The 23,986-nt window shown below is 38.6% G+C and overlaps 1 protein-coding gene across 3 annotated transcripts in view; it reads left to right on the top strand.

Moving 5' to 3' along the window:
• The first annotated feature begins 20,762 nt into the window (after positions 1-20,762).
• Frmd5 (FERM domain containing 5) overlaps positions 20,763-23,986 on the top strand; it is a 313,939-nt gene continuing 310,715 nt past the window's right edge. For all 3 annotated transcript variants that reach the window (XM_071608208.1, XM_027925852.2, XM_027925854.3), the window contains exon 1: positions 20,763-20,864. In XM_071608208.1, the coding sequence (XP_071464309.1) occupies positions 20,763-20,864 (102 nt within the window). The remainder of the gene's footprint in view (positions 20,865-23,986) is intronic.

Here is a 23,986-nt window from a genome sequence, read left to right as displayed (position 1 = left end):
CAGACCGCCTACCTCCCTTACGAAAATTATATTCTATCTATCTAGTAGAATATAATTGGTTGAATGACCATCTTATCTCAGGTTAGGGCCAGCATGTCCCAATTAAGTATAGGTGGACAAGGTACAATGAGTCAAGACAGGTACATGCTAATCCTTTAGATGGGGCAGGCTTTGTGAGCAAATAGGTCACAAAGAAATGCTGAATGACATGAAATCTTTGCAGCAAAGGGCTCATGTTTTACCATACATGTTCAAAACAAAAAAGTATAGATCCAAATATGTAAAGCCTATGGTTGACTTTTCTTTCTTTACCCTAAAACTAAGCCCTCTAAATATTGACAGAATTGAATACTTGAAGTCTAAATTTATTTACTATACTTTAAATATTATTTTAGCAAATGCTCCTACTTATAAGAAAAGGTGGGGGCTGGAAATGTGGCTCAAGCGGTAGCGCACTCCCCTGGCATGGGTGCAGCCCGGGTTCGATCCTCAGCACCACATACAAAACAAAGATGTTGTGTCTGCCGAAAAAACTAAAAATGTAAATAAAATATTAAAAAAAAAAAGAAAAGGTGAATTGTAAGACAGCTTCAGGTAGGTCCTCCAGGAGGAATTCCTCTAGAGGGGAAGGTCCTAAGAGGAAGTCCTGTCTCACTGGTATGCAGTGGGAAGACATGAAAATAGCAAAGGGAGGGAGAGTAGCTTAAGGAAACTGTGATCAAAGAGAAATAACTACCTTTTTCCCCCACATCCTCGCCAACACTTATTGTTGTTTGTCTTCATAATAGCTGCCATTCTGACTGGAGTGACGTGGGGAAAAAGGCACACTCATACATTGCTGGTGGGACTGCAAATTGGTGCAGCCAATATGGAAAGCAGTATGGAGATTCCTTGGGAATCTGGGAATGGAACCACAATTTGACCCAGCTATCCCTCTCCTTGGACTATACCCAAATGACTTAAAAACAGCATACTGCAGGGATACAGCCACGTCAATGTTTATAGCAGCACAATTCACAATAGTTAAACTGTGGAGCCAACCTAGATGCCCTTCAGTGGATGAATGGATAAAAAAATGTGGCATATATACACAATAGAATTTTACTCAGCAATAAAAGATAATAAAATCATGGCATTTGCAGGTAAATGGGTGGCGTTGGAGAAGAGAATGCTAAGTGAAGTTAGCCAATCCCCAAAAAACAAATGCCGAATGTTTTCTCTGATATAAGAAGGCTGACTAGTAGTGGGGTAGGGCGGGGGAGCATAGGAGGAATAGATGAATTCTAGATAGGGCAGAGGGGTGGGAGGGGAAGGGAGGAGGCAGGGATTAGCAAGGATGGTAGAATGTGATGGACATCATTATCCAAAGTTCATGTATGAAGACACGAATTGGGTGTCAACCTACTTTATATACAAACAGAGATATGAAAAATTGTGGTATATATGTGTAATAAGAATTGTAATGCATTCCACTGTTGTGTATTAAAAAAAATAAAATCAATAAGGAATAACTAAATAACTAAAAAATTTTGGGAAGGTGGACAGCACAGTGTGAGGTGAGGCAATTGGCTGGCCAGTTCCCACTGCTGGAGCTACAATGCTGTGTAGTGGGTTTTCAATTATTTGGAGGTCAGAGCCAGGGATGTAGCTCTGTGTTAGAGTGTTTGCACAAGGCTGTGGGTTCCATCCCCAGCACCGCTATATATATAAAAAAATATTGAGAGGTTGGTTCTCCAGTTCATTTATCTTCTTGGATTTTTGCTTTAGTTTTTACCTTCTTCCAAATGGCCTTTCAGTGATTTATTAATCCACAGAGAAGATGAGGCAACAAAATAAAGTCACATTAGCTGAAACTTTCCTGATATTTTCTTTGTGCAAGAGTTCAACTCAATTCATTCTCACCATAGCTCAATGAGAAGGACTACTATTATTCCTGTTTTACAAATAAGGAAACCGAGGTTTATCAATATACCCAAGGTCAGACTGCTTGTAGCACGGCATGGAGGGAGCGTACTAACTGTGAACTGTCTGAGCCTCAAGCCAGGCTCTTATCAATCATGTTCTCCTGCTTCCATGCCACTTCTAACTTGTTCCTGGTGCTTTAGAGTTCACACAGTCCTTTCAAACTCTTCCTCTTCCTTCTTCCATACGTATATAAATGAGTCCTGCATTGGTTTATTATATTGTTCTTTTTATATCTTTTCAGTTCTTAAGCCTCAAGCTCCTCTGTGCTACAGTGTTTAAGATTATTTTTTACTGGAGCTAAAAAAAAGCACAGTGTGTAGGAGTCAGGTAGAGTCATGCACTGCATAAGGACATTTTGGATGGACTACATCTGAGACAGTGGTCCCATAGAAGTATGACAGCTGAAATATTCCTATCACCTAGTGGCAAGATAGCTGCTGTAGTGCAATGCGTTACTATTGTGTTTGTGGTGGATTCTAGTATAAACAAACCTGTGCTCCCGGTTGTATCAAAGTACAGCACTCACAATTCTGTTCAATTATGTAGATGGTACTTGATAATAATAGTAAACAACTATGTTACCGGATTTTGTATTTACTATTCTATCCTTCAAATGTTATTTTAGAGAATATATAAGAAAAAGTGAACTGTAAACAGCCTTATTTGTGTCCTTCAGGGGGAGGAATTCCAGAGGAAGGCATTATTGTCACAGGAGATGGCAGCTCCGTGCATGTGACTGTTCCTGAAGACCTTCCAGTGGGCCAAGAAGTGGAGACAGACGAGTGGTATTAATGATCCTGACCCTGTGAAGGCTAGGGTAATGGGTGTGTTTGTTTCTTAGTTTACAACCAAAAATTAATTTTAAAAAGTTTACAAAATAAAGATACAAAGACTTTTTTTGTTGTTGTTTTGTTTAAAGACATGTCTTGCTATGTTGCCCTAGTTGACCTTGGATTCCTGGACTCAAGAGATCCTCTTGCCTCAGGCTCCTAAGTAGCTGAGACTATAGACACTCATCACTGTGCCCAGCCAGAAAAATATTTTCTTTTACAGTTTTACAATGTATTTCTTTTCTTTTCTTTATTTTTTCAGTACTGGGGATTAAACCCAGGGCCCTGCAAGTGCTAAGCAAGCTCTGTGTCAATGAGCTGCAATTCCCAGTCCAATGTGTTTCTATTTTAAGCTAAATATTATTACTAGAGTCAAAACTATTTTTAAAATAGTTAAAAACTTAATGTTTATTAAGTAAACATTACAGTAAACTAAGATCAATTTATTATTGAAGACAGAAAAGTATTTGTTTTAAAATTTAGTGTAGCCTAAGTACACAGAGTTTATAAAGTCTGCAGTAGCTGGCTCAGCGGTTGAGTGCTTGCCTCACCTGAGTGAGGCACTGGGTCCAATCCTCAGCACCAGATAAAAATAAACAAAATAAAGGTATTTGTTCAACAACAACTAAAAAAAATCAAGTCTGCAGTACGGAATGGCAATGTCTAGGCCTCTACATTCACTTATCTACTCATTCACAGACTCACCCAGACAACTTCAGTCCTACAAGCTCTAGTCATGATAAATGCATTCTCTTTTTATCTCTTAAAGTGTTTTCTTTTTCTATCATTAGATATGTTTAGATACACAAATGCTATCATGTGGTTAAAATTACCTGCAGTATTCAGCACACTTTCTTGCTGTATAGGTTTCAGCCTAGGAGCTGTGGGACATGACATATGGCCTAGGTGTGCAGTCAGCCTCACCATCTAGGTTTGTGTAAGTGCTCTATGATAATCACACAATGGCAAAAATCATCTACAGACATATTTCTTAGAATGTATCCCCCATCATTAGGTGACACATGACTAGTTCTACAGGTCCTACAATAAAAAAAACATTGATTCTCTGGTCTTAAATTCTTGCTCCCAAGTCTCCACCTCCTGCAACAACTTTCAGTTATTTTAGTGATTTCTTTTGATATTTGTCTCAATATCTCTAAATATACTAGAGATATCTTAATATCTCTAGAGTTATAGCTACCTCTTGATTTTTTTTGAGAGAGAGAGAGAATTTTTTAATATTTATTTTTTAGTTTTCGGTGGACACAACATCTTTATTTAATGTGGTGCTGAGGATCGAACCCAGCACCCCGCGCATGCCAAGTGAGCGTGCTACCACTTAAGCCACATCCCCAGCCCTAAAAATTTAGATTTTATTTATGAAAGATATATTGCTTCCTTCAAGTACTCCAAACCCCAGCCTAATTCAATCACATATATACACACTTTTTTTTCTACATTCTCCCAATATAGTTTACATTATAACATTGGTTAAAACAATAATATGTGTTTTACTTGACTATGTAAACACTTATATACTAGACTCTCTTTTCTTTTCTTATACAACTTTATGATTTTCCTGGAGTTAATGAATGCTTTGTTTTTATTTTTCACTTAACTTTGTTTTAATATAGTTATAACCAACTCATAAACAAATTATTCCCACCCCATGCATGCATTTCTTCTCAATATAGTAAAATATATTAAATAGCCTATCAATTTTATTTTTTGGAAACATCTGAAGAGTCATGTGATTTTCTCTATTTAGACCTTGGTTCTTCCTACAGTGGCTGCACAGATATCATTTTGGGAGTAAACTTCATTTTTCTTATTTATTTATTTTTAGTTGTAGATGACACAATACTTTTATTTTATTTATTTTTATATGGCACTGAGGATTGAACCCAGTGCCTCATATGTGCTAGGTGAGTACTCTACCACTGAGCTACAAACTGAGCCCCCAATTCATTATTCTGAGGGTTTATATCACCTCTTGTGGTGCAGGTGATCAAACCCGTTTTTAGGGATCTAACACAGATCCTATATATCTTACTCAGCTTCTGATATATTTTTAATGACTCAAAATATGAATGGCTTACAACAAAGATTTATTTCTCACTTTCATTAGATATCCTCTGTGGGTTGGCTGCAGATCAGCTACAAATTGGCTCCTTCCCAGGACTCAGGAGCAATGTTTGTCTGGGCCATGTAAGTCTTTTAGTTGAGAAAAGAATAGTATATTCACCATTTCCATTTATACTCCATTGTTCAAAGTAAATCAATAGCCAGGGTTGATGTCAGTAAGATAGTAATAATATTATAGTCCCCAATAGAGAGGGGCAGTGTATATTTAAAGACTTAATATATTCTATTATGCATTCCTATTTCTTGGTTTGCTCTGACACATTGGGACATTTACTCAATAACTTTCTGAGGAAGGATACCCAAAAGTTAAATTTATTGAGGTTTTCCTTGCTTAAAAAATATTTTTAGGGGCTAGAGCTGTGGCTCAGTGGTAGCACACTTGCTTTGCATGTTGAGGCATTGAGTTTGATTCTCAGCACTTCATATAAATAAAATAAATAAATAAACCTTTAAGAACAGCTTGAAGTTTTTTTTAAAGTACATATTTTTAAATTATGCTGCTATAAACATTAATGTGGCTGTGTCTTGTAGTATGCTGTTTTTACGTCCTTTGGGTATGGACTGAGGAGTGAGATAGTTGGGTCAAATGGTGGTTCCATTCCCAGTTTTCCAAGGAATCTCCATACTGCTTTCCATATTGGCTGCACCAATTTGTAGTCCCACCAGCAGTGTATGAGTGTGCCTTTTCCCCACATCCTCGCCTGCCGCAGTCTGGCTGGGCACAAATCACCAAGCCGCCACAAAGCACTTGTATGTTTAAACAGGAAACTTTATTGCCTGAACTCCAACAGCACTCCATGCACACTCCCCGGGAACTCTCCCAAACGCCACCCATGCGGCCCCTCTCTGGCACACCACACCAACCGGAACTCCCTCCACTGGAACTTCACCAACCAACGCGAACTCCCCAGGAAATCCCCGTGAAAACTCCAAAGTAGCGGGGGCGCCTTAGGCGAACAGCAGGGGTCTATATACAATTGAATCAATCCAGCATCATCTTGATGGCTCGCCTCTCAACCATTACTTCTGGCAAAATGCCAGGGGCCATTCCGACTTGGCTGTGGCTCTCAACACTCGCCAACACTTATTGTTGTTTATATTCTTAATAGCTGCCATTCTGACTGGAATGCATCTGATTTGCATTTCTCTAATTGCTAGAGATGTTGAGCATTCATATATTTCATAGATTTGTTGATTGATTGTGTATTGTATATCTTCTGAGACGTGTCTGTTCAGTTCCTTGACCCATTCATTGATTAGTTTATTTGTTTTTTTGGTGTTAAGATTTTTTAGTTCCTTATGTATTCTAGAGATTAGTGCTCTATCTGATGTGCAAGGGGTAAAAATTTGTTTCCAAATTGTAGGCTCTCTATTAACCTTGCTGATTGTTTCTTTTGCTGAGAAGAAGCTTTTTGGTCCATCTCATTTATTGATTCTTGATATTAATTCTTGTGCTATAGGAGTCTTATTAAGGAAGTTGGGGCCTAATCCAACATGATGGAGATTTGGGCCTATTTTTTCTTCTAATAGACACAGTGTCTCTGGTTTAATTCCTAGGTCCTTGATCCACTCTGAGTTGAGTTTTGTGCATGATGAGAGGTAGGGGTTTAATTTCATTTTGTTGCATATGTATTTGTAATTTTTCCCAGCACTATTTGTTGGAGAGGCTATCTTTTCTCCAATGTATGTTTTTGGTGTCTTTGTCAAATATAAGATAACTGTAATTATGTGGTTAGTCTCTGTGGAACCAACCTAGATGCTCTTCAATAGATGAATGTATAAAGAAAATGTGGTGTATATACACAATGGAATATTATTCAACGTTAAAAGAGAATAAAATCATGGCATTTGCAGGTAAATGGATGAAGCTGGAGAATATAATGCTAAGTGAAATTAGCCAATCCCAAAAAAACAAATTCTGAATGATTTCTCTGATTTAAGGATGCTGCTCCATAACATGCTGTGGGGAGAGAAGGATAGGAAGATTAAATGAACTCTAGATAGGGCAAAGGAGAAAAGGGGAGGGAGGGTAAGGGAGGGGGTATAGAGGTAGGAAAGACAGTGGAATGTGATGGCCATCATTACCCTAAGTACATGTATGAAAACACGAAGAATGTGACTCTACTTTGTGTACAACCAGAGATATGAAAAATTGTGCTCTATATGTGTAATATGAATTATAATGCAAAAAAGAGGCATACATTTTTACTTGATTGTAGTGTATTTGGTGATAGAATTCTAGGTTGGAGATTATTTTCTTTAGAATCTGCTTCTCCTATTTTCTTGACTCCGATGTTGCTGTTGAGAAGTCCAATGTAATTCTAATACTCATTTGTAACTTTTTCCTTTCTGGAAAAAAAATCTCTATTTTTTTTTTTTTTTTTATTCCCAGCATTCTAAAATTTTACAGTGGTGTGTCATGGTGTGGATTTGTTTCTATCCATTATATAGGACATCTGGTGGCCTTTCTAAATTTTGAAGTTTATATCCTTTTATGCTTTTTATCACTTCTGCCCTCCCCCACTTCTATTCAGCTTTCTCCTATTTTATTTCTAGTTAGAATATTTACTAATAATTTTTTTTCTCTCTCTTCCTCTTCTTTGTGGTGCTGGTGATCAAACCCAAGGCCTTGCATGTATTAGGCAAGCAGCACCCTACCATTCAGCAGTAACCCAGCCCCCAAATTTGCTTTTTGATATTTTTATTTTTCCTGTTTTTCTTTATTGTTCTGTCCTCTGAGTTACCTATTTCCTTTTTGTTTGGTCTCTGTTTTTTTTTTTTTTTTTTTTTTTAGTTGTAGGTGGACATTTTTAATGTCTTTATTTTATTTTTATGTGGGGCTGAGGATCGAACCCAGTGCCTCATGCATGCTAGGGAAGTGCTCTACCCCTGAGCCACAACCCCAGCTGGTCTCTGTGTTTTATGTTGAAGATATTTCTTTCTGTTTTTTAAAAAAATTACTTTTAATTGACACTTAGTTGTTATACTTATTTATTGGATACAGTGTGACATTTCAATACATGTATACAATGTATAATGATCAGATCATGATAATTGGCATATTTATGACCTCACACATTTATTATTTGTATAAGAAACATTCAGAATCCTTACAGATATTTTTTTTTTTTTGAGAGGGGGGGGAGAGAGAGAGAGAGAATTTTTTAATATTTAGTTTTTTTTTCATTTTTTTTCGGTGGTCACAACATCTTTATTTTTTATTTTTTATGTGGTGCTGAGAATCGAACCCAGTGCCCCTCACATGCCAGGTGAGCGCGTTACCGCTTGAGCCACATCCCCAGACCTCCTTACAGATATTTTTAAAATCCTGGTATTCATATTCTGAGTTCAGAAATTTCATTTTATTCGCTCCATAGAATTACCCTGCAGAATAGTATTCCCATGTAAGAGAGAAGTCTTTTGGCTGCACGTAGTTGAGTAGATAACTATTTCTTTTTCTTTTCTTTTCTCTTTCTTTTTTTTCTTTTTTTGGTTCCAGAGATTCAACCCAGGGTCGCTTAACCATTGAGTCACATCCCCAGTCCTTTTATTTTTTAATATGTATCTTTTTTTAGTTGTAGATAGACACAATACCTTAATTTTGTTTATTTATTTTTATGTGGTGCTGAGGACCAAACCCAGTGCCTCACACATGTGAGGCAAGCACTCTACTGCTGAGACACAACCCCAGCACCCCCAGCCCTTTTTTAATGTTTTATTTTGAGACAGGGTCTTGCTAAATTGCTGAAGCTGGTCTCAAACTTGCAACCTCCTGCCTCAGCCTCCAGAGTTTCTGGGATTACAGGCTTGCGCAGCCACCGTGCCTGGCTCTGAAACTACTTCTAAAACAGACTTTCAAACAATCCTCTTTTTTACAGTTCTATCTCTATTTCCCAAAGTACCAAGTGGGGACCACAGCTTTGTTTTACCTAGCATGTAGGAACCCTGGGTTTGAACCCATCGCAATAAAATAAGAATAAATAAACACTGGATGCATTAATTTCTACATATATTATGGGGTTTTTTACACTGCACAGTTTGCTTCTCATCTTTCCTCTTTTCTGGGGTTAGATTCAGCTTTCTTGGGTCTGCTCAAATATTATTTATCCACATAATTTCAGTCTTCAATATGTTTTTGTTGTGGTTCCTCTTTGTTCACATTGTTCTTTTAGGTTTATCCTTAAAAAAAAAAAAATCACCAGCTGTTATTTTAGTGAATTTGGTGTGAGAACAGAGGTAAGTGCATGTGTTCGACCTGTCTCTTTCTTTTTTCTTTAGGTGATGGGGATTGAACCCAGGGTCTCATGCATGCTAGGCAGTGCTCTACCACTGTGCTGCACCTCCAACCTTCAACCTGTCAATTTAAAGCGAAAGTCTTAAGACAGAATGAAGAAGTCATCCTTATCCCCATTTTACAAATGAGAAATGGAGTTTAATTGACTTGCCCAGATTGGCAAAGCATCCTGGGTTTAATCCCAAGTAATAGGATTAAAAAAAAAGAGAGATGAGGCCTGATGTAGTTCATTGGTTGAGTTCTTGCGGAAGGCCCTGGGTTTAATCCCCAGTTCCCAAACAGACAAACAAAAAACATAGTCTGGGGTTGGGGTTGTGGCTCAATAGTAGAGTGCTTGCCTAGCATGTGTGAGGCACTGGGTTCAACCCTCAGCACCACATAAGAAATAAAATAAACACACTCTGTCTATCTACAATTACAAAAAAATTTTTTTAAAAAGTCTTTGTTATCAGTGGCTTGAGTATGAGTCTAGGTTTTGCCTCTTGATAGTTATACTTTTTGATAAGTTGTTTAGTCTCGCACAAACACATACAAATGGGATAATAACAACAGCACAACCTTACCAACCTATTATGAGTATTCAACTAAGTAATACATGTAAAGTACTCAGAATAGTCTTTGGCAGATAGTGCTCCTATATTACTATAATGGAATAATTAAAATGATAAGATATATGATAATGATTTTCAGTTTTAATTAACTGAACTGTGTCCAGAAAAAATTTTAAATTAATTTAGTAGACATTTACTGAATAATTAGTTTGTGCACTGTGAAATGTTTCTTCTTCTTCTTCTTCTGTCTGAACCTCTCTATGAAAATAACTTTGGGTGAGCAACTTCATTACTTCAAAATTAGTTCAGCTTTACTGAGTGACTTGTAAGTAAGGACAAAAAATAAGGCAGGGTTACAGGTTTCCTATCCATTAATACCTAAAGAAACAAACAACAAAACTGAATTGACAACACACAAAATCCATCAGTAGCTACAATAAGGAAAACGTTATGCATAAATGTTTTCTTTTAAAAAGTGGCAATGAGGGGCTGGGATTGTGGCTCAGTGGTAGAGTGCTTTCCTAGCACGGGTGGGACCTGGGTTCGAGCCTCAGCACCACATAAAACTAAAGGCATTGTGTTGTGTCCATCTATACCTAAAAAATAAATATTAAAAAAATAAAAAATAAAAAGTGGCAATGAAAGAAACAAAATAGCTAGATGCAGTAAAGAGTGACTCCTCACTCTGTCCCTATTCTTCAGAAGCAGAGTGAGAGAAATAACAAACAAACAGGTAGTGCTGTTGACAAATTCTTCCTAATACCTTCACTAACTTGCAAAGAATAATTGTGAGGGTGTAGATAACTAACCTTGGGGAGGTATATGTTTAGTGAATTAAATTCAGTGAAATTAGAGATCCAAGATAAGACATTAAAATAAGAGAATGTTTGAGAGCCAAGTAATGTTTTTGCTGATCATATGAATAAATTTGCAACAGCAAGGAACAAATTACACTGGGCTGGAACCAGGCTAATGGCATGGACGAAAGACTTGAGGAAATCACAGTGAATCAAGAGGAAAAAGATTGATTTAAGAACTGCAAAGAAATGAAATATATGCTCAAATATGATTCAATGTATGGTTAACTGGTATTCCAGAGGAAGAGAACACACAAATTAAAAATTATTAAGAGCTACTATATAGAAAACCATAATCTTACATCAGGTTTATTTGCTTTAGAACAATCAGCATAGAGATATAATCTGATTAAGTTATTGAACTTTAGGGATAAATATATAAATCTTTCAGGCATCCTGGAAGAAAAACTAAACCACTTAAAGGGGGAAAAATTAGATTCATCTTAGACTTCTCCATAGCAAATGTCAGGAAAAAAGATAAAGAATCCATGGCTGCAAAACTCTAAAAGAAAAGAAGAAAGTAGGAGACACAGCAGATTTGTTGTTGTTGTTGTTGTTGCAGTACTAGGGATTGAAACCGGGGGAACTCTTATCACTGAGCTGTATCCCCTCCCTTTTTATTTTTTATTTTGAGACAGGGCCTCACTAAGTTGCTCAGACTGGCTTCAAACTTGCAGTCCTCTTGCCTCAGTCTATGGAGTTATGATTACTGACACACACCACCATGCCCTGCCCTTAAGCAATACTTCTATGCCATTATTCAAGTATAAAGGCAAGAATAGAAAAAAGCCCTAAGTGGATTTGGCCATTAATCATTTTTTAAAAATTATACATTAAAAAGATAAAAATTGCACATATTTATGGATTATCATGTGATGTTTTGAGACACATATGTAGTATTTAAACTAGGCTAAATATATCTATCTCCTTTTATTTATCATTTCTTGATGATGAAAACTCTGAAACTTCTTTCTTCCAGCTTTTTGAAATGTGCATTATTGTTTTTTTCCATTATTGTTATCTATAGTCATCCTACTGTACAATGAAACTTATTATTCCTATCTAATAAGATAGGAATTTAATATCCACTTATCAACTTCTCCCTCTTCCTTTCAACCCCTGCCTCACCCACCCCCATGCTCCCTGGACTCTGGTAACTATTTGACACTCAACTTCTAGGAGATCAACTTTTTTAGATTCTAGATTTGAATGAGATTGTGCAGTACTTGTCTTTCAGTGCCTGGTTAATTTCACTTAACAAATACATGTTGTTGAAAATGACAGTATTTTATTCTTTTTTATTCCATTGTGCCTAGGTACCACATTTTTTTATTCATTAATTGATGAATACTGAAGTTGTTTCCATTTCTTGGCTATTGTGGATAGTGCTGAAATGAACAATGCAGTGCAGATGTCTCTTTCACATACTGACTTCAATATGATTTCATTTCCTTTGGGTATAGTGGGTCTGCAGGATCAGATGATAGTTCTAGATTTAATTTAATCTTCTAGTTTTAGTTTAATCTTCTGTGTTAATCAGTGTTTTAGTCAGTTTTTTTTTTTTTTTTGCTGTAAGGAGTAAAAGACCTGACCAGAACAATTTTAAAAGAGGAAAAGTTTATTTGAGGAATCATGGTTTCAGAGGAGGTCTTAATCCACAGAAGGCTGTCTCCATTCCTTGAGGCTTGAGGTGAGGCAGAACATCATGGTGAAAGAGTGTGGCAGAGGGACGCAGCTCACATAGTGATCAGAAAGCAGAGAGAGAGAGAGAGAGAGAGAGAGAGAGTGAAAGAGGCTCCACTCTCCATATATGAAATATATACCCTATAGCCACACCCTCAATGAAATACTTCCTCCAGCCACACCCTACCTGCCTTCAGACACCACCCCATCAGGGATTTGATTCACTAATTAGGTTAAGCCTATAACCCAATTATTTCTCCTCCAAACCTTCTTGCATTGTCTCACACGTGAGCTTATGGGGGACACCTCACAGCCAAACCATAACAGTCAGCTTTGTGTCACTACAACCAAAATACCTACAAGAATAGCTTAGAGGAAGGAAAGTTTATTTTAGCTCATGGTTCCAGAGGTTTAGTCTGTGGTCAGAAGAGTCCATTGCTGTAGGCCCAAGGTGAGGCAGAACATCATGTTGGAAAGGCATGGTGGATGACTGTTACTCCATTCATGGCATCCAGGAAGAAGACACAGCAGGAAAGGATCCTCAGGGAAGGTGTACCCTTCCAGTGCGCACCCCTAGTAACCTACTTCCTCCAACCATGCTCCACCTGCCTACAGTTACCATCTAACCAGTCCATTCAAACTAGGATGGACTGATTAGGTTGCAGCTCTCACAGTCCAATTGTTCCACCTCTGAACATTCCTGCATCAACACAGAAGTTTTTGGAGAACACCTCATATCCAAACAATAAGACCTAAGTTTTCTATAATCACTGTATTAATTTATATTCCTACCAACAGTGTGCACATCCTCACCAGCACTTGTAATCTTTTGTATTTTTGATGATAGCTGTTCTTACTGGAGAGAGGTGATTTTTCATTGTGATTTTGTTTTGCATTTCCCTGATGACTGGTAATGTTGAGCATTTTTCATATACCTATTGACCATTGTATGTCTTCTTTTTTTTAATTAAAAAAATTTATTTTTAGTTGTAGTTGGACACAATACCTTTATTTAATTTATTTTTACAAGGTGCTGAGGATCGAACCCAGGACCCCGCACATGCTAGGTAAGTGCTCTACCACTGAGCCATAATCCCAGCCCTGTATGTCTTCTTTTGATAAATGTCTGTTTAGTTCTAGTGCTCATTTTTTAACTGGATTATTTGTTTCTTCACTGTTTAATTTTTTGAGCTTCTTGTATATTCTGGCCCGTGTCTGCTGTTTAGTTTGCAAATATCTTCTCCCCTTGTAGATTATCTTTTCACTATGTTGATTGTTCCCTTTACTCTGCAGAAGCTTTTTAGTTTGATGTAATCCTGTTTGTTTATTTTTTCTATTGTTTCCTATGTTTTGAGGGGTCTTATCCAAAAAAATCCTTGCCCAGTCCAATGCCTTCAAGCATTTCCCTAGGTTTTTTCCTAGTAATTTCATGTCTAATATTTAAGTCTTTAATCTATTTTGAGTTGATTTTTGTAATTGGTAAGTATTGGCCTTTCTTGAGCAGACTACTTAGCAAAGAAATCCCACCCATTAGATCAGGAATGAAAACCCCAAAGATGACGATAAGATAAAAAAGACTAAGCTGGACATGGTGGTGCATGACTGTAATATTAGCAACTTGCAAGCCTGAGGCAGAGGAATCACAAGTTTGAGGCCAGCCTCAGTAACTTAGCAAGACCCTATCTAAAGAAGAAGAAGGAGGAGGAGGAGGAGGAGGAGGAGGAGGAGGAGGAGGAGGAGGAAGAGGAAGAAGAAGAAGAAGAAGAAGAAGAAGAAGAAGAAGAAGGGATGATGGGGGGATGGGGATGGGGAGGGGGAGGGGGAGGAGGAGGAGGAGGAGGAGGAGGAGGAGGAGGAGGAGGAGGAGGAGGAAAAGATATAGCTCAGAAGTAAATGCCCATGGGTTCAATCCCTAGTACCAAAAATAAATGAATAAGTAAATAAAAATAAAAAGACTAGAGGTAACTGCCAAATCCTAAGATTAAACAACTACAGGGTTTACAATATTCATAGATTTTGGCAACCATATGAGTCACAAGAATTGGAAGTGGGAATATGGAAGGTGGGAGGAAAATAGGAATGTTGAATATTTCATATTGTAGAACAAGTAGTCAATTGATACTATTAATCAAGAAATATGAGATGTTCTGATTTCTTCTCTTTTTTTTTGGTATAAGTTTTTGACCCTTATTCTTTGGGCTATTTCTCATATCTTTGCTGTCTTTTCCCTTTATATCTTTTATAAAAGTTAATGTGCATCGAATATTAATCTACATAAACTGAATACTTAATAAATGTTGTTGAAGTAATTTTTCAGGTTGCACCAAATGCTAAGTCCTATGAAGATTGGGAATATATTTTATTCATCTTTGAATTCTCTCAGTACCTGGCACAGGGAGTTGAACATAGTAGACCATTAATAAATTTTTTTGAATAAATGAATTAATTTTTTTGTCCCATATATATTTTGTTGCTAGAATAATGGCTGAAGACTAGTTAGAAATATAAGGAAAATGAACCATAATTGGAGAATATAATAAAGCCTATCAACTAAATCTGAGACACCTATTATAAATGCTTCTGATGCCTCATTAAGGATATTCTACTGTTTTCAGAGTCTATTTTTCCCCCAGCAAATAATTTCTTCTTACTCTAATTTAATCCTGTCATCAAAATGATCATTTCCAGACACAGAACTGACCCTGTCACTTCTCTGCTTAAAAACCTTTAATAACTGCCTCCTGACTGTGCAGCAGAGTCCAGATTCTTAAGCATATCACTGAAGGTCCTATGTGATCTAGGCTCAGTCCATCTATTCCTGGCCAATGTACCCTTACACACTATCCACCAGGGGTACTTGGAGTTTCTGGAAAAATGCTATGCACATTTAAGCTTCTATGTCTTTGCTTATGTAGTTTTCTCTACTTAAAATGTCCTTCTTGCTGGGCTCAGTGGCACACACCAGTAGTCCCAGCTTCTATGGAGGGTGAGACAGGAAGATTGCTTGAACCTAGGAGTTTGAAGTCAGCCTGGGCAACAGGGTGACTCCCTCTTAAAACCAACAAATAAATATGAATAAAAATAGTTACTCCTCTTCTGCATCCTTCTCTTCTGCTTCTTTACCCATCAAGGTACTTTCATTATGATGTTCCATTTCTCAGTGTCCAAATCAAATGCCTTCTCCGTAAGGCTTTACTCTTTTTCAAGCACAAATAATTACACTGTTTGTTGTTCTCCCATAATACTTTGCTCAACTCCACACACTGTATTATAGCTAATTGTACATACATTTAATGTTCTCTTCTAGATTGCAAACTTCTTTTTTTTTTTTTTGTACTGGGAATGTAATCTATGGGCAATTTACCACCAAACTACATCCTCAGAACTTTTTGTTTTTAAATTTTGAAACAGGGTCTTCTTAAGTTGCTCAGGGCCTCACTAAATTGCTGAGTCTGGTCTTGGACTTGCCATCCTCCTGTCTCAGACTCCTGAGCCACTGGGATTACAGGCATGTGCCACCATGCCTGGCTGAAAAATTCTTGATTTGTGTATTTCCTTTCCTCATATTTGGGCTATGTCTTATATATCTGAGTGCCTGACATTAAATGCTCAGTAAATGTAGTTTGGAATAATAATAAAAAAGCTTATATATTCAGATTTAAAAACATTTTGAGCGTGAGCAGGGGTAGACTGAAAATCCTAAGAGTTGGGAGAAGGTAGAAAAGCTATCTCTTAAAACTATAGGTGGCTTTCTGTCCTGATTAAAGGGAAGACTTGAATATTTCGTTAGGAGCGAACTGTTTTGGGGAAACTGCATGAATTGTTTAACTATTTATATTATAGCAACTATATATCTATTACTCTTTATCTACTACTCTTAGAAAATTGTAAAGTAACCGTTAACCTGAGTATAGATACTTTAGATAAAGAAGAGTGGTATTCCATTTGGTTATGCAAATCTGTTTGTGGAGCAGAAGCCCTGCTCCTGTAGACATTGATGTAGAAGAGAATAAAAAAACTGTCTCTTTTATTGGGCACAGTGGTGCACACCTATAATCCCAGCAGTTTGGGAGGCTGAGATAGGAGGATTGCGAATTCAAAGCCAGCCTCAGCAAAAAGCTAGGTGCTAAGCAACTTAGTAAAACTCTGTCTCTAAATAAAATACAAGAAATAGGGCTGGGGATGTGGCTCAATGATTGAGTGCCCCTGAGTTCAATCCCTGGTACCCCCAACAAACAAAACAACTAACTGTCTCTTTCCTCTCTGTGGATTTTATATATATATATATATATATATATATATATATATATATATATTAATTATAGTTGGACACAATACCTTTATTTATTTATTTTTATGTGGTGCTGAGGATTGAACCCAGGCCCTCACACATGCGAGGCGAGTGCTCTACCGCTGAGCCACAACTCCAGCCCCATATTTTTTAATATACTGTTTCTATAGAGAAATGAACGTTTTTGTTTGACCCTTGCTCTTAGGAGAAAAGAAGCTGAGATCTAAAGGATACCAGAAAACAAGGACAGACATTATCTTTACTGTTTACTGGAGAAATAATTATGCAAAGGGACTAGAGTAGCTTTGATGAAGCTCTTCTGGAACTTATGCATTAAGATTGAACAACTCAATCTTTGTAAGAAAGGTGTTGAGGTGAAAGTATCATTTTAAAACTTGATAGTCTCATTGGATCCGAGGTCAAGGTCACATACCTAGCATGGAGGGTGGGGATTCCTCTAACAGAGTTGATATTTCCATAGTTAGTCCCCTAGGAAGATATGGCATGTGGGTCAGAAAATGGGACTTTTCTTGAAAGTGGATCCTAACCTGAGTGAGAAGAGTTGTTTTCTTCTCTGAGCTTCACAGTGGTTGGGTCAGGATACCCAAGTCACAGTCAGGGGAATTCTTGCTGGAGAGACAAAGCTGTGTTTTAGCACATGGACCCTTCTGCATCTAGTCTGTATAAGGGCTTTGAGATTAGCCATATCATACCTGCAGGTTACATCTTAGATTCTTCTTTTCTAAATACTGTTAGAAGTTTTAGCCTGGTCTTAGCTGTGCTACAGGGAGACTTTGATGGGAAGGACCTATACTTGTGATGTTCTGGTGAAAAGAGGGTAGTGCTCCTTCCTGTCCTACTAAGGCAATGGCAACGGTGAAGAAAGATCACTCCTGGAGAGGGAGAGGGGGAGGGGGAGAGGGAGAGGGAGAGGGAGATCTCTGATATCTCTCTATCTCTATCAGTGTCCCAGAAACGGAGGCAGGAGTTGTTATTTCAGGTATGTAGGGGAGAGAGCATCTTCTCTGGGGACTCCTTCATAGTAGAGAAAGGGGCAGATATCCTGATAATTTGGAAGGCAGGGTTTCAGAGCCATTGTAATTTACAGTTTTATTTTAAATATAGCATCCTTTATACTCAAAGACACATGAAAGCTATAACACACTGGTTCTCAAGGGCACATGAGGCCTTTTATTGAACAAACCCCTTCTATTCCAGGAATTCTGCTCAAGATTTGAGAGTTCAGAAAAAAACAAAGGTAACAAAGTATTTCTCAGTTTGACTCTATATGAACTCTTTCTAATTCTTTTTGGATTCTTCTGCTCCCGAATCTTGTTTTAGAGGTATACATTTAGATTGTTGCATTTCTTTTATTATTTTTTCATCCTCTATTTTCTTCACCAAGTGTTCTGTATCAGAGAGAAATAGTCTTTGTAGCTGGATATTAAGCACAAACATGGATGAATATCTAACTGGTTTTTCAATGAGGTGAGCATCTAAGCAGACATGATTTTCTTAGACTGGGCAGGAATGCTACTTAACACATTGGCACAGCAGTCACACTCTTACCCTGTTGATTGCATCTGTGGTCATACTTTGAAGAAAGACAGCATTCAGCTCCTTAGAGCTTTTCTGGATTCATGGTATTTTGCTTTTTTATTCTAACAGCTGCTTATTTGCATAACCTGTTAAAGACACTTCCCTTCCATTATACTAATGGGCTTTCTCTAGCTTCTTGGACTTTTTTTTTTTTTTTTGCTCTTGTGCATTTTATAATATATATATATATATATATATATATATATATATATATATATATATATATATATATATATGAATGGTTGGTATCGGGGATTGAACTCAGGGGCATTAGACCACTAAATCACATACCCAGCCCTATTTTGTATTTTATTTAGAGACAGGGTCTGAGTTGCTCAGCATCTCGCCATTACTGAGGCTGGCTTTGAACTTGAGATCTCCTGCTGGGATTACAGATGTGCACCACTGTACCAGGCTCATAAATAGCAATTTTTGCCTTCAATAAAAGTTCTTCCTGTTTGAAATCTTTCATTGTCTTCTCCCACTTATGCAACAAAGCTGAACTTTATAGAATATCACTTTGGCATATTAATGATTTTATGTATCTCTAAGACATTCCTGAAGTTTCTTCACAGATCTTTCTTGTCATGTAGACATTATCAAAATCTATTGATTCTAATGATTTCAGTTTAACATTTATAGAATACCTATTATGTTGCAGATTCCAAGCTACCTTCTGGGGTTACAAAGTAGAGTTCCTGCCTGGTTCTATGCCTAGAACACTTGACTCACTGATTTTAGTCTCATAATTTATTCTGCCAGGATTGCACTGGAAAGAGGAATCTCCTCCTATGGCTATTAAAAGCCACAAGGGAGAATCCAACCAATAAGGAGAGCAATCCAGATTACTAGGGTGATAAGTGGACAGGAAGAGATAGGGCGTGGTTGGGGGTGGACAAAAATGAATGAGAACCTTCCATGCAAAAAAATTGGGAGAAATATTGGAATTTAAAGACCCTAATGAAAAAAACATACTTTAAAGGTCAGGAGGCTGGGGATGTAGCTCAGTGGTAGAGTGCTTGCCTAGCATTAGGCCCCGAGTTTGAGATCTAGTATTAAAAATAAATAAATAAATCAATGATACGTTTTTCTAGCCTAACGTAGGTTTTTAATTTTGTTATGTTATATAATAAAGGCAATATAAACAAAAACAATAAGAAACAATGCATATTTCATTAATTTTATTTTGTGGTCTGGGGATTAAACCCAGGATCTCACCCATGCTAGGCAAGCACTCTTACAACTGAGCTACTACCTCAGTCCTTGCTATTTTAAATAAATATATTTATCACAGCATTAATGTTTGCTTCCACATGTTTTTTGTTTGTTTTATTTTGAGGTGCTAACGCTGGAACCCAGGGCCTCAGGCATGCTAGACATACTTTCTACGACTCTTAGCTCAACATGATTCTTTCTTAACATTTCTTTCCGTAAAAATCTGTGAGGAAGAATATCATGTCTCTTAGCGAAGTTTTAGTAAGGAACTTTAAGTCTTTAGATGTAGGAGTCACAAAGGAGAAAGAAGGCAATTTTTTTTTTCTTGGTGATGTATACCTCCTGACATATTGTGGTGTTTTGTTGAAGGAAGTCTGAAGAATTCTAGTTCTAAAGGTGCAAGGAAAGGATCAATACTTCCTGTTTCTTATCAGCTGAAGGGGCTCACCTCAATCTCCTTTTGTCTTCTGAAAATAAAAGAAAGGAGGCAAAGGATGTTAAAGTGGAAGGGTTAAACCCAGGCGCTTACCAACCTCTGCGGTTTCAACAGTTTTTACTTAAGTAGCTCCTACAAAGCAGATGTTCCCCGAAATAAGAGTAGTGGGGTACCGAGGCCCATAAGGCAGACAGCGCACAGCACAGGTGGGGGCCAGCAGCTCGGTCTGGAATGGGAGGCGCCTGTATTATGCAGGTGCAGGGATTGTGATCTCTCACTCTGCCGCCTCCTTGTCCTGCCTCCCGAGAGGGCGGGAACCGCAGCGTTGCAGGGTTCGGGACATGGCCCCTGAAACAGAGCAGAGCTCAAATGTATTCCTGGCAGTAGACATCAATCTTGATGGATACCCACACCTGGCCTGGGGAGGGGAAACAGCATCCATAAGAACCACCGGTAAGAGACAAGCCGCTGGTTTGGGACGCTAGAGGGCTGGTCTGGCTTGGCTGGGTATGACTATTCTCCGGTGATTGCTTTCCCCGCCCGCCCATCATCCCAGTACTCTATATCTATTGGATCCTCTATCTGCCACTCAGTTCTGCCGCGCTGACCCCCATTGGCGCCCTCCGACTGAGACCCCGCCCCAAGAGCTGGGCACAGGCAGTGGGGCTCCGGGGAGAGAGCCCAGCGCTTGCTCTGGGCTGGGGGGAAGCGGTGGTGGCTCCGAGAAGGAGGAAAAGGAGAAGGAGTCGGGCCAGTAGGAGGCAGCGGAGGCGATCGGGCCGGGGTGATGGTGCAGGTGCCCCCGGCGGGCGCGGAGCTGCCGGGCTGAGGGGCGCCTGGTCCAGGGTCCGCAGCGCCGCCGCGTCGCTCTCAGGGACGGGCGAGCGGGCGGGAAGATGCTGAGCAGGTTGATGAGCGGCAGCAGCAGGAGCCTGGAGCGCGAGTACAGCTGCACCGTGCGGCTGCTGGACGACAGCGAGTACACCTGCACCATCCAGGTCAGCACCGCGCCGCCTCGTCCGCGGGGTCCCTCAGTCCCACGAGTCGGTTAACTTGGCCGGTGGCTACCGCCCGGTGGTCTCCTCAGCCCCAGCGTCGCGCTTTTGTCCATTCTGCCTGCGGAGGACCGCCCGGATGCAGGGCTCCTTTGCCTGGAGCCCCTGCTGGGGTCAATACTCAGCGTCGCCGCGGACAAGTCAAAGCGCCCGGCCCCTCAACTCCTCTCCTGCTTTCTCTCGGGGGTGTAGGCGATGGGTTCTGACTCCTCGATCCCTACTGGGTCGGGAGCACGCTCCGCGGGCGTCCAGAGGGAGGCGGGCAGGGCGGAAGGCTCCTTCTCGGGCCGCCCCGTCGGGGGGCTCAGGCTTCGGCTCCCCGGCTGGGCAAGGACGACTGGCTGGCTTTTCTTAGGTTTTTGGTTGGAAGGATAAAGGTTTATGTCATAATTTCTTCCCTAGCATTTGTGAGTCAGAGCTCTCAGAAGGTGGAACTGAACGCGCAGCCCATGCAGAGTGGCCTATTGAAGGGAGCCCAGCCCTCTGGGCTTTAAAGATTTAGGCCCCCCTCCTGCCCTTTGATCCCGAAACCTTATTGTGTTAGGTATTTCTGGGGGGCGTAAGGTAGACACTTAGCAACAAGTCTCGGCTATTGGGGTGGTTGGCAGTGGCCAGAAAGAATCAGTGACTTAAAAACGTCAACAATACAGTAATGCTGCACAGCATTTCTTTCAGAACCTGCTATTTTTGAAGGGATTTTTACAACCTCTTGCTTATGCTTCTGCACTACTGCTGTGTGCCACGTCAGGAGTAGTAGTCTTTCCCAGGAATGCAGTCACAGCCCCCTCTTCTCCTTTATAAAGTCAGAGATTGAAAACATTTGACAATACTCCCGGTGTTTAGTTCATCAGCTACGAAGATTCTGGGCGCACAGCTAGTAACTGCTCTTTGTGAAGAAGCAAATTGAGTTAGACCTGGAGGGGTCTCACCTGATCCCTTTCCTTTGCAGTAAGAAACCAGAGGAGGCTTCTCTGCTCAGATGTGATAGACAAAAACTGCCTGCCGGGGTCTTTCCTCTTTGGCATACCCACCCCCATTTATTTATTTATTTTTGCTGACAATGCTCAATAACGGAAAATAGCGGTGTGTGAGAAAGACGCTGGGTAGTATATGAGAGCAGCTGCTCTCTGCTGACTCTGTGCTCAGTTCAGCCTTTTCTCCGCTTTCCTTTCCTCCCTCTCCCCAAACCAGCTCTGGGCCCAAGTGATGACTGCTGCCAAAGATCCATGAGGTTAAAGAAAGAGCCATTTAAATACAGATTAAACGGTCCTAAAGATGCCATCAAGTAAAAGGATTTTTGTAGTTGAATATGGCAGAGAAATGTTATGTATTATTTCCTTAATGAATGAGTGGCATACTACTTTTTTTGTCTATTGTATCATTGTGCCACGTATAGTTTTTTGTTTTGGTGGAGGAGGAAGATAACATGGAGTTGATATTTTTGTTATTTGATAATATTTGAAGTCTATATCCGTTTGTTTTGAAATTGAAGGCATTTTTACACAATAGCCTATCAAGAGCAGTGTGAGATTTAGACTTCATGAGTCTTAAGAATAGTTTTCCTGTATGAGGTGAAATAAAATTTCTGGAGCAGGTCATTAACTTTTACCAAGGTATAAAGTATAATGAACACAATTCACATTACCACTCCACTAGAAACTATTGATAACCTTGTGGCTTTAAGGTCTCATAATAAGGGAACTAATTATTTTTCCCAGTTGGTGGAACTTATGAGGTTGGTTGATTGGTATTACAATTGTGGGTAGTTTTTTTTTCTCTCATTGTCATTGAGAAAAAGAATATTTTTAAGTTAAAAAGAATATTTTTAAGTTACACAGGACTCACTGGATTTATACTTGCTATATCCTACTACAGTTGTATTTGTTTTCTTGCTCTTATTTTACATTATTATTACAATTTAATGCTATTTAAAAAATTAAGCATTGTGTAATTGGTCACACTGTAGTCAGTGTCACAGTCTAGATGTGTTAATGATTGTGCATTGTGATTCTTGTATGGAATCTAAAAAATAGGAATTCTAAAGATATGTAATGTCATTCTTTGGCACCACTATTTGAATTGCTTTTGTTTTAACCCATGTGAGGAAAGATTATATAAAAGAAATACAGTATCTTATATGAAATTAATATTTTTACATATAGCTTTTTGATCATTTAGAGATTGAGATTTTCTTAACAACTTGTCCTGTACATTTCTATTGTGTGTGTGTGTGTGTGTGTGTGCACGTGTTTGTTTGTCAAACACTGGGTACAGAGTCTGTTAAATTAGTATGGAAAGGATGGGTAAGCTTCTTATTAGGTGAAGCAATATTTCCAACAACTTAAAAATTGTAGTACTGTATATATAAAAATTTTGGGTGCTAATTTGAACTCTTTTTTTCCTTGAAGTGTTGTTATGTCATGTTTGTGTTTAAATAAGGGTTTGTATTTTAGAAGGATTTTTATGACTTTTAAGATAATCAGAGAACACTTAAGTTATTACAGGACTAGAAATGTATCACTGGGTTGTAATCATGATAGTCATATTTGGTAAATTTCAGTTGTAGGCAGTTCTGTCAAAGTATTGGTCAAGGGTTTCATAATGCAGCAGCTATACTGATCTGGCATTTAGGATGTGCTTATTAATGTAATCAAAATGCCTTATATCTTCTCAATGAAGGATGTCACAGTTTCTTTCTTTCTGATATACAAATGTATTTGTAGACCATGAGAAATGAAATCTTACATTGGAGGTCTGTAGTATAATTGCTCCCCTGTGAAGAACATTGTTAATAGCTCCCTGCCAGTTTTGAAGGTCATTGCCTCATAAGTGCAGAACTGGTCCATATTTTTCACTTATCTGTTTTATTATGCATATCTATTTTATGTTCCACATTTACTACCTTACTTTGTTATTTTATTTGGGAGAAAAATGGGAAAAATGAAAAATGAGAAAGCTATCTAATGTCTTTGAACTCAAACTGAATGGAGTCATTGAAATGCCTAGGCATGGAATATCCTAAGGAATATATTTTTAAACTATCTTTTTTGTTATAATTATTCATA

Source organism: Marmota flaviventris, chromosome 2 (assembly GCF_047511675.1).
Source record: "Marmota flaviventris isolate mMarFla1 chromosome 2, mMarFla1.hap1, whole genome shotgun sequence".
Taxonomy (NCBI): domain Eukaryota; kingdom Metazoa; phylum Chordata; class Mammalia; order Rodentia; family Sciuridae; genus Marmota; species Marmota flaviventris.
Note: the sequence above shows the minus strand (reverse complement) of the source record. Positions and strands in the feature narration are given on the sequence as shown.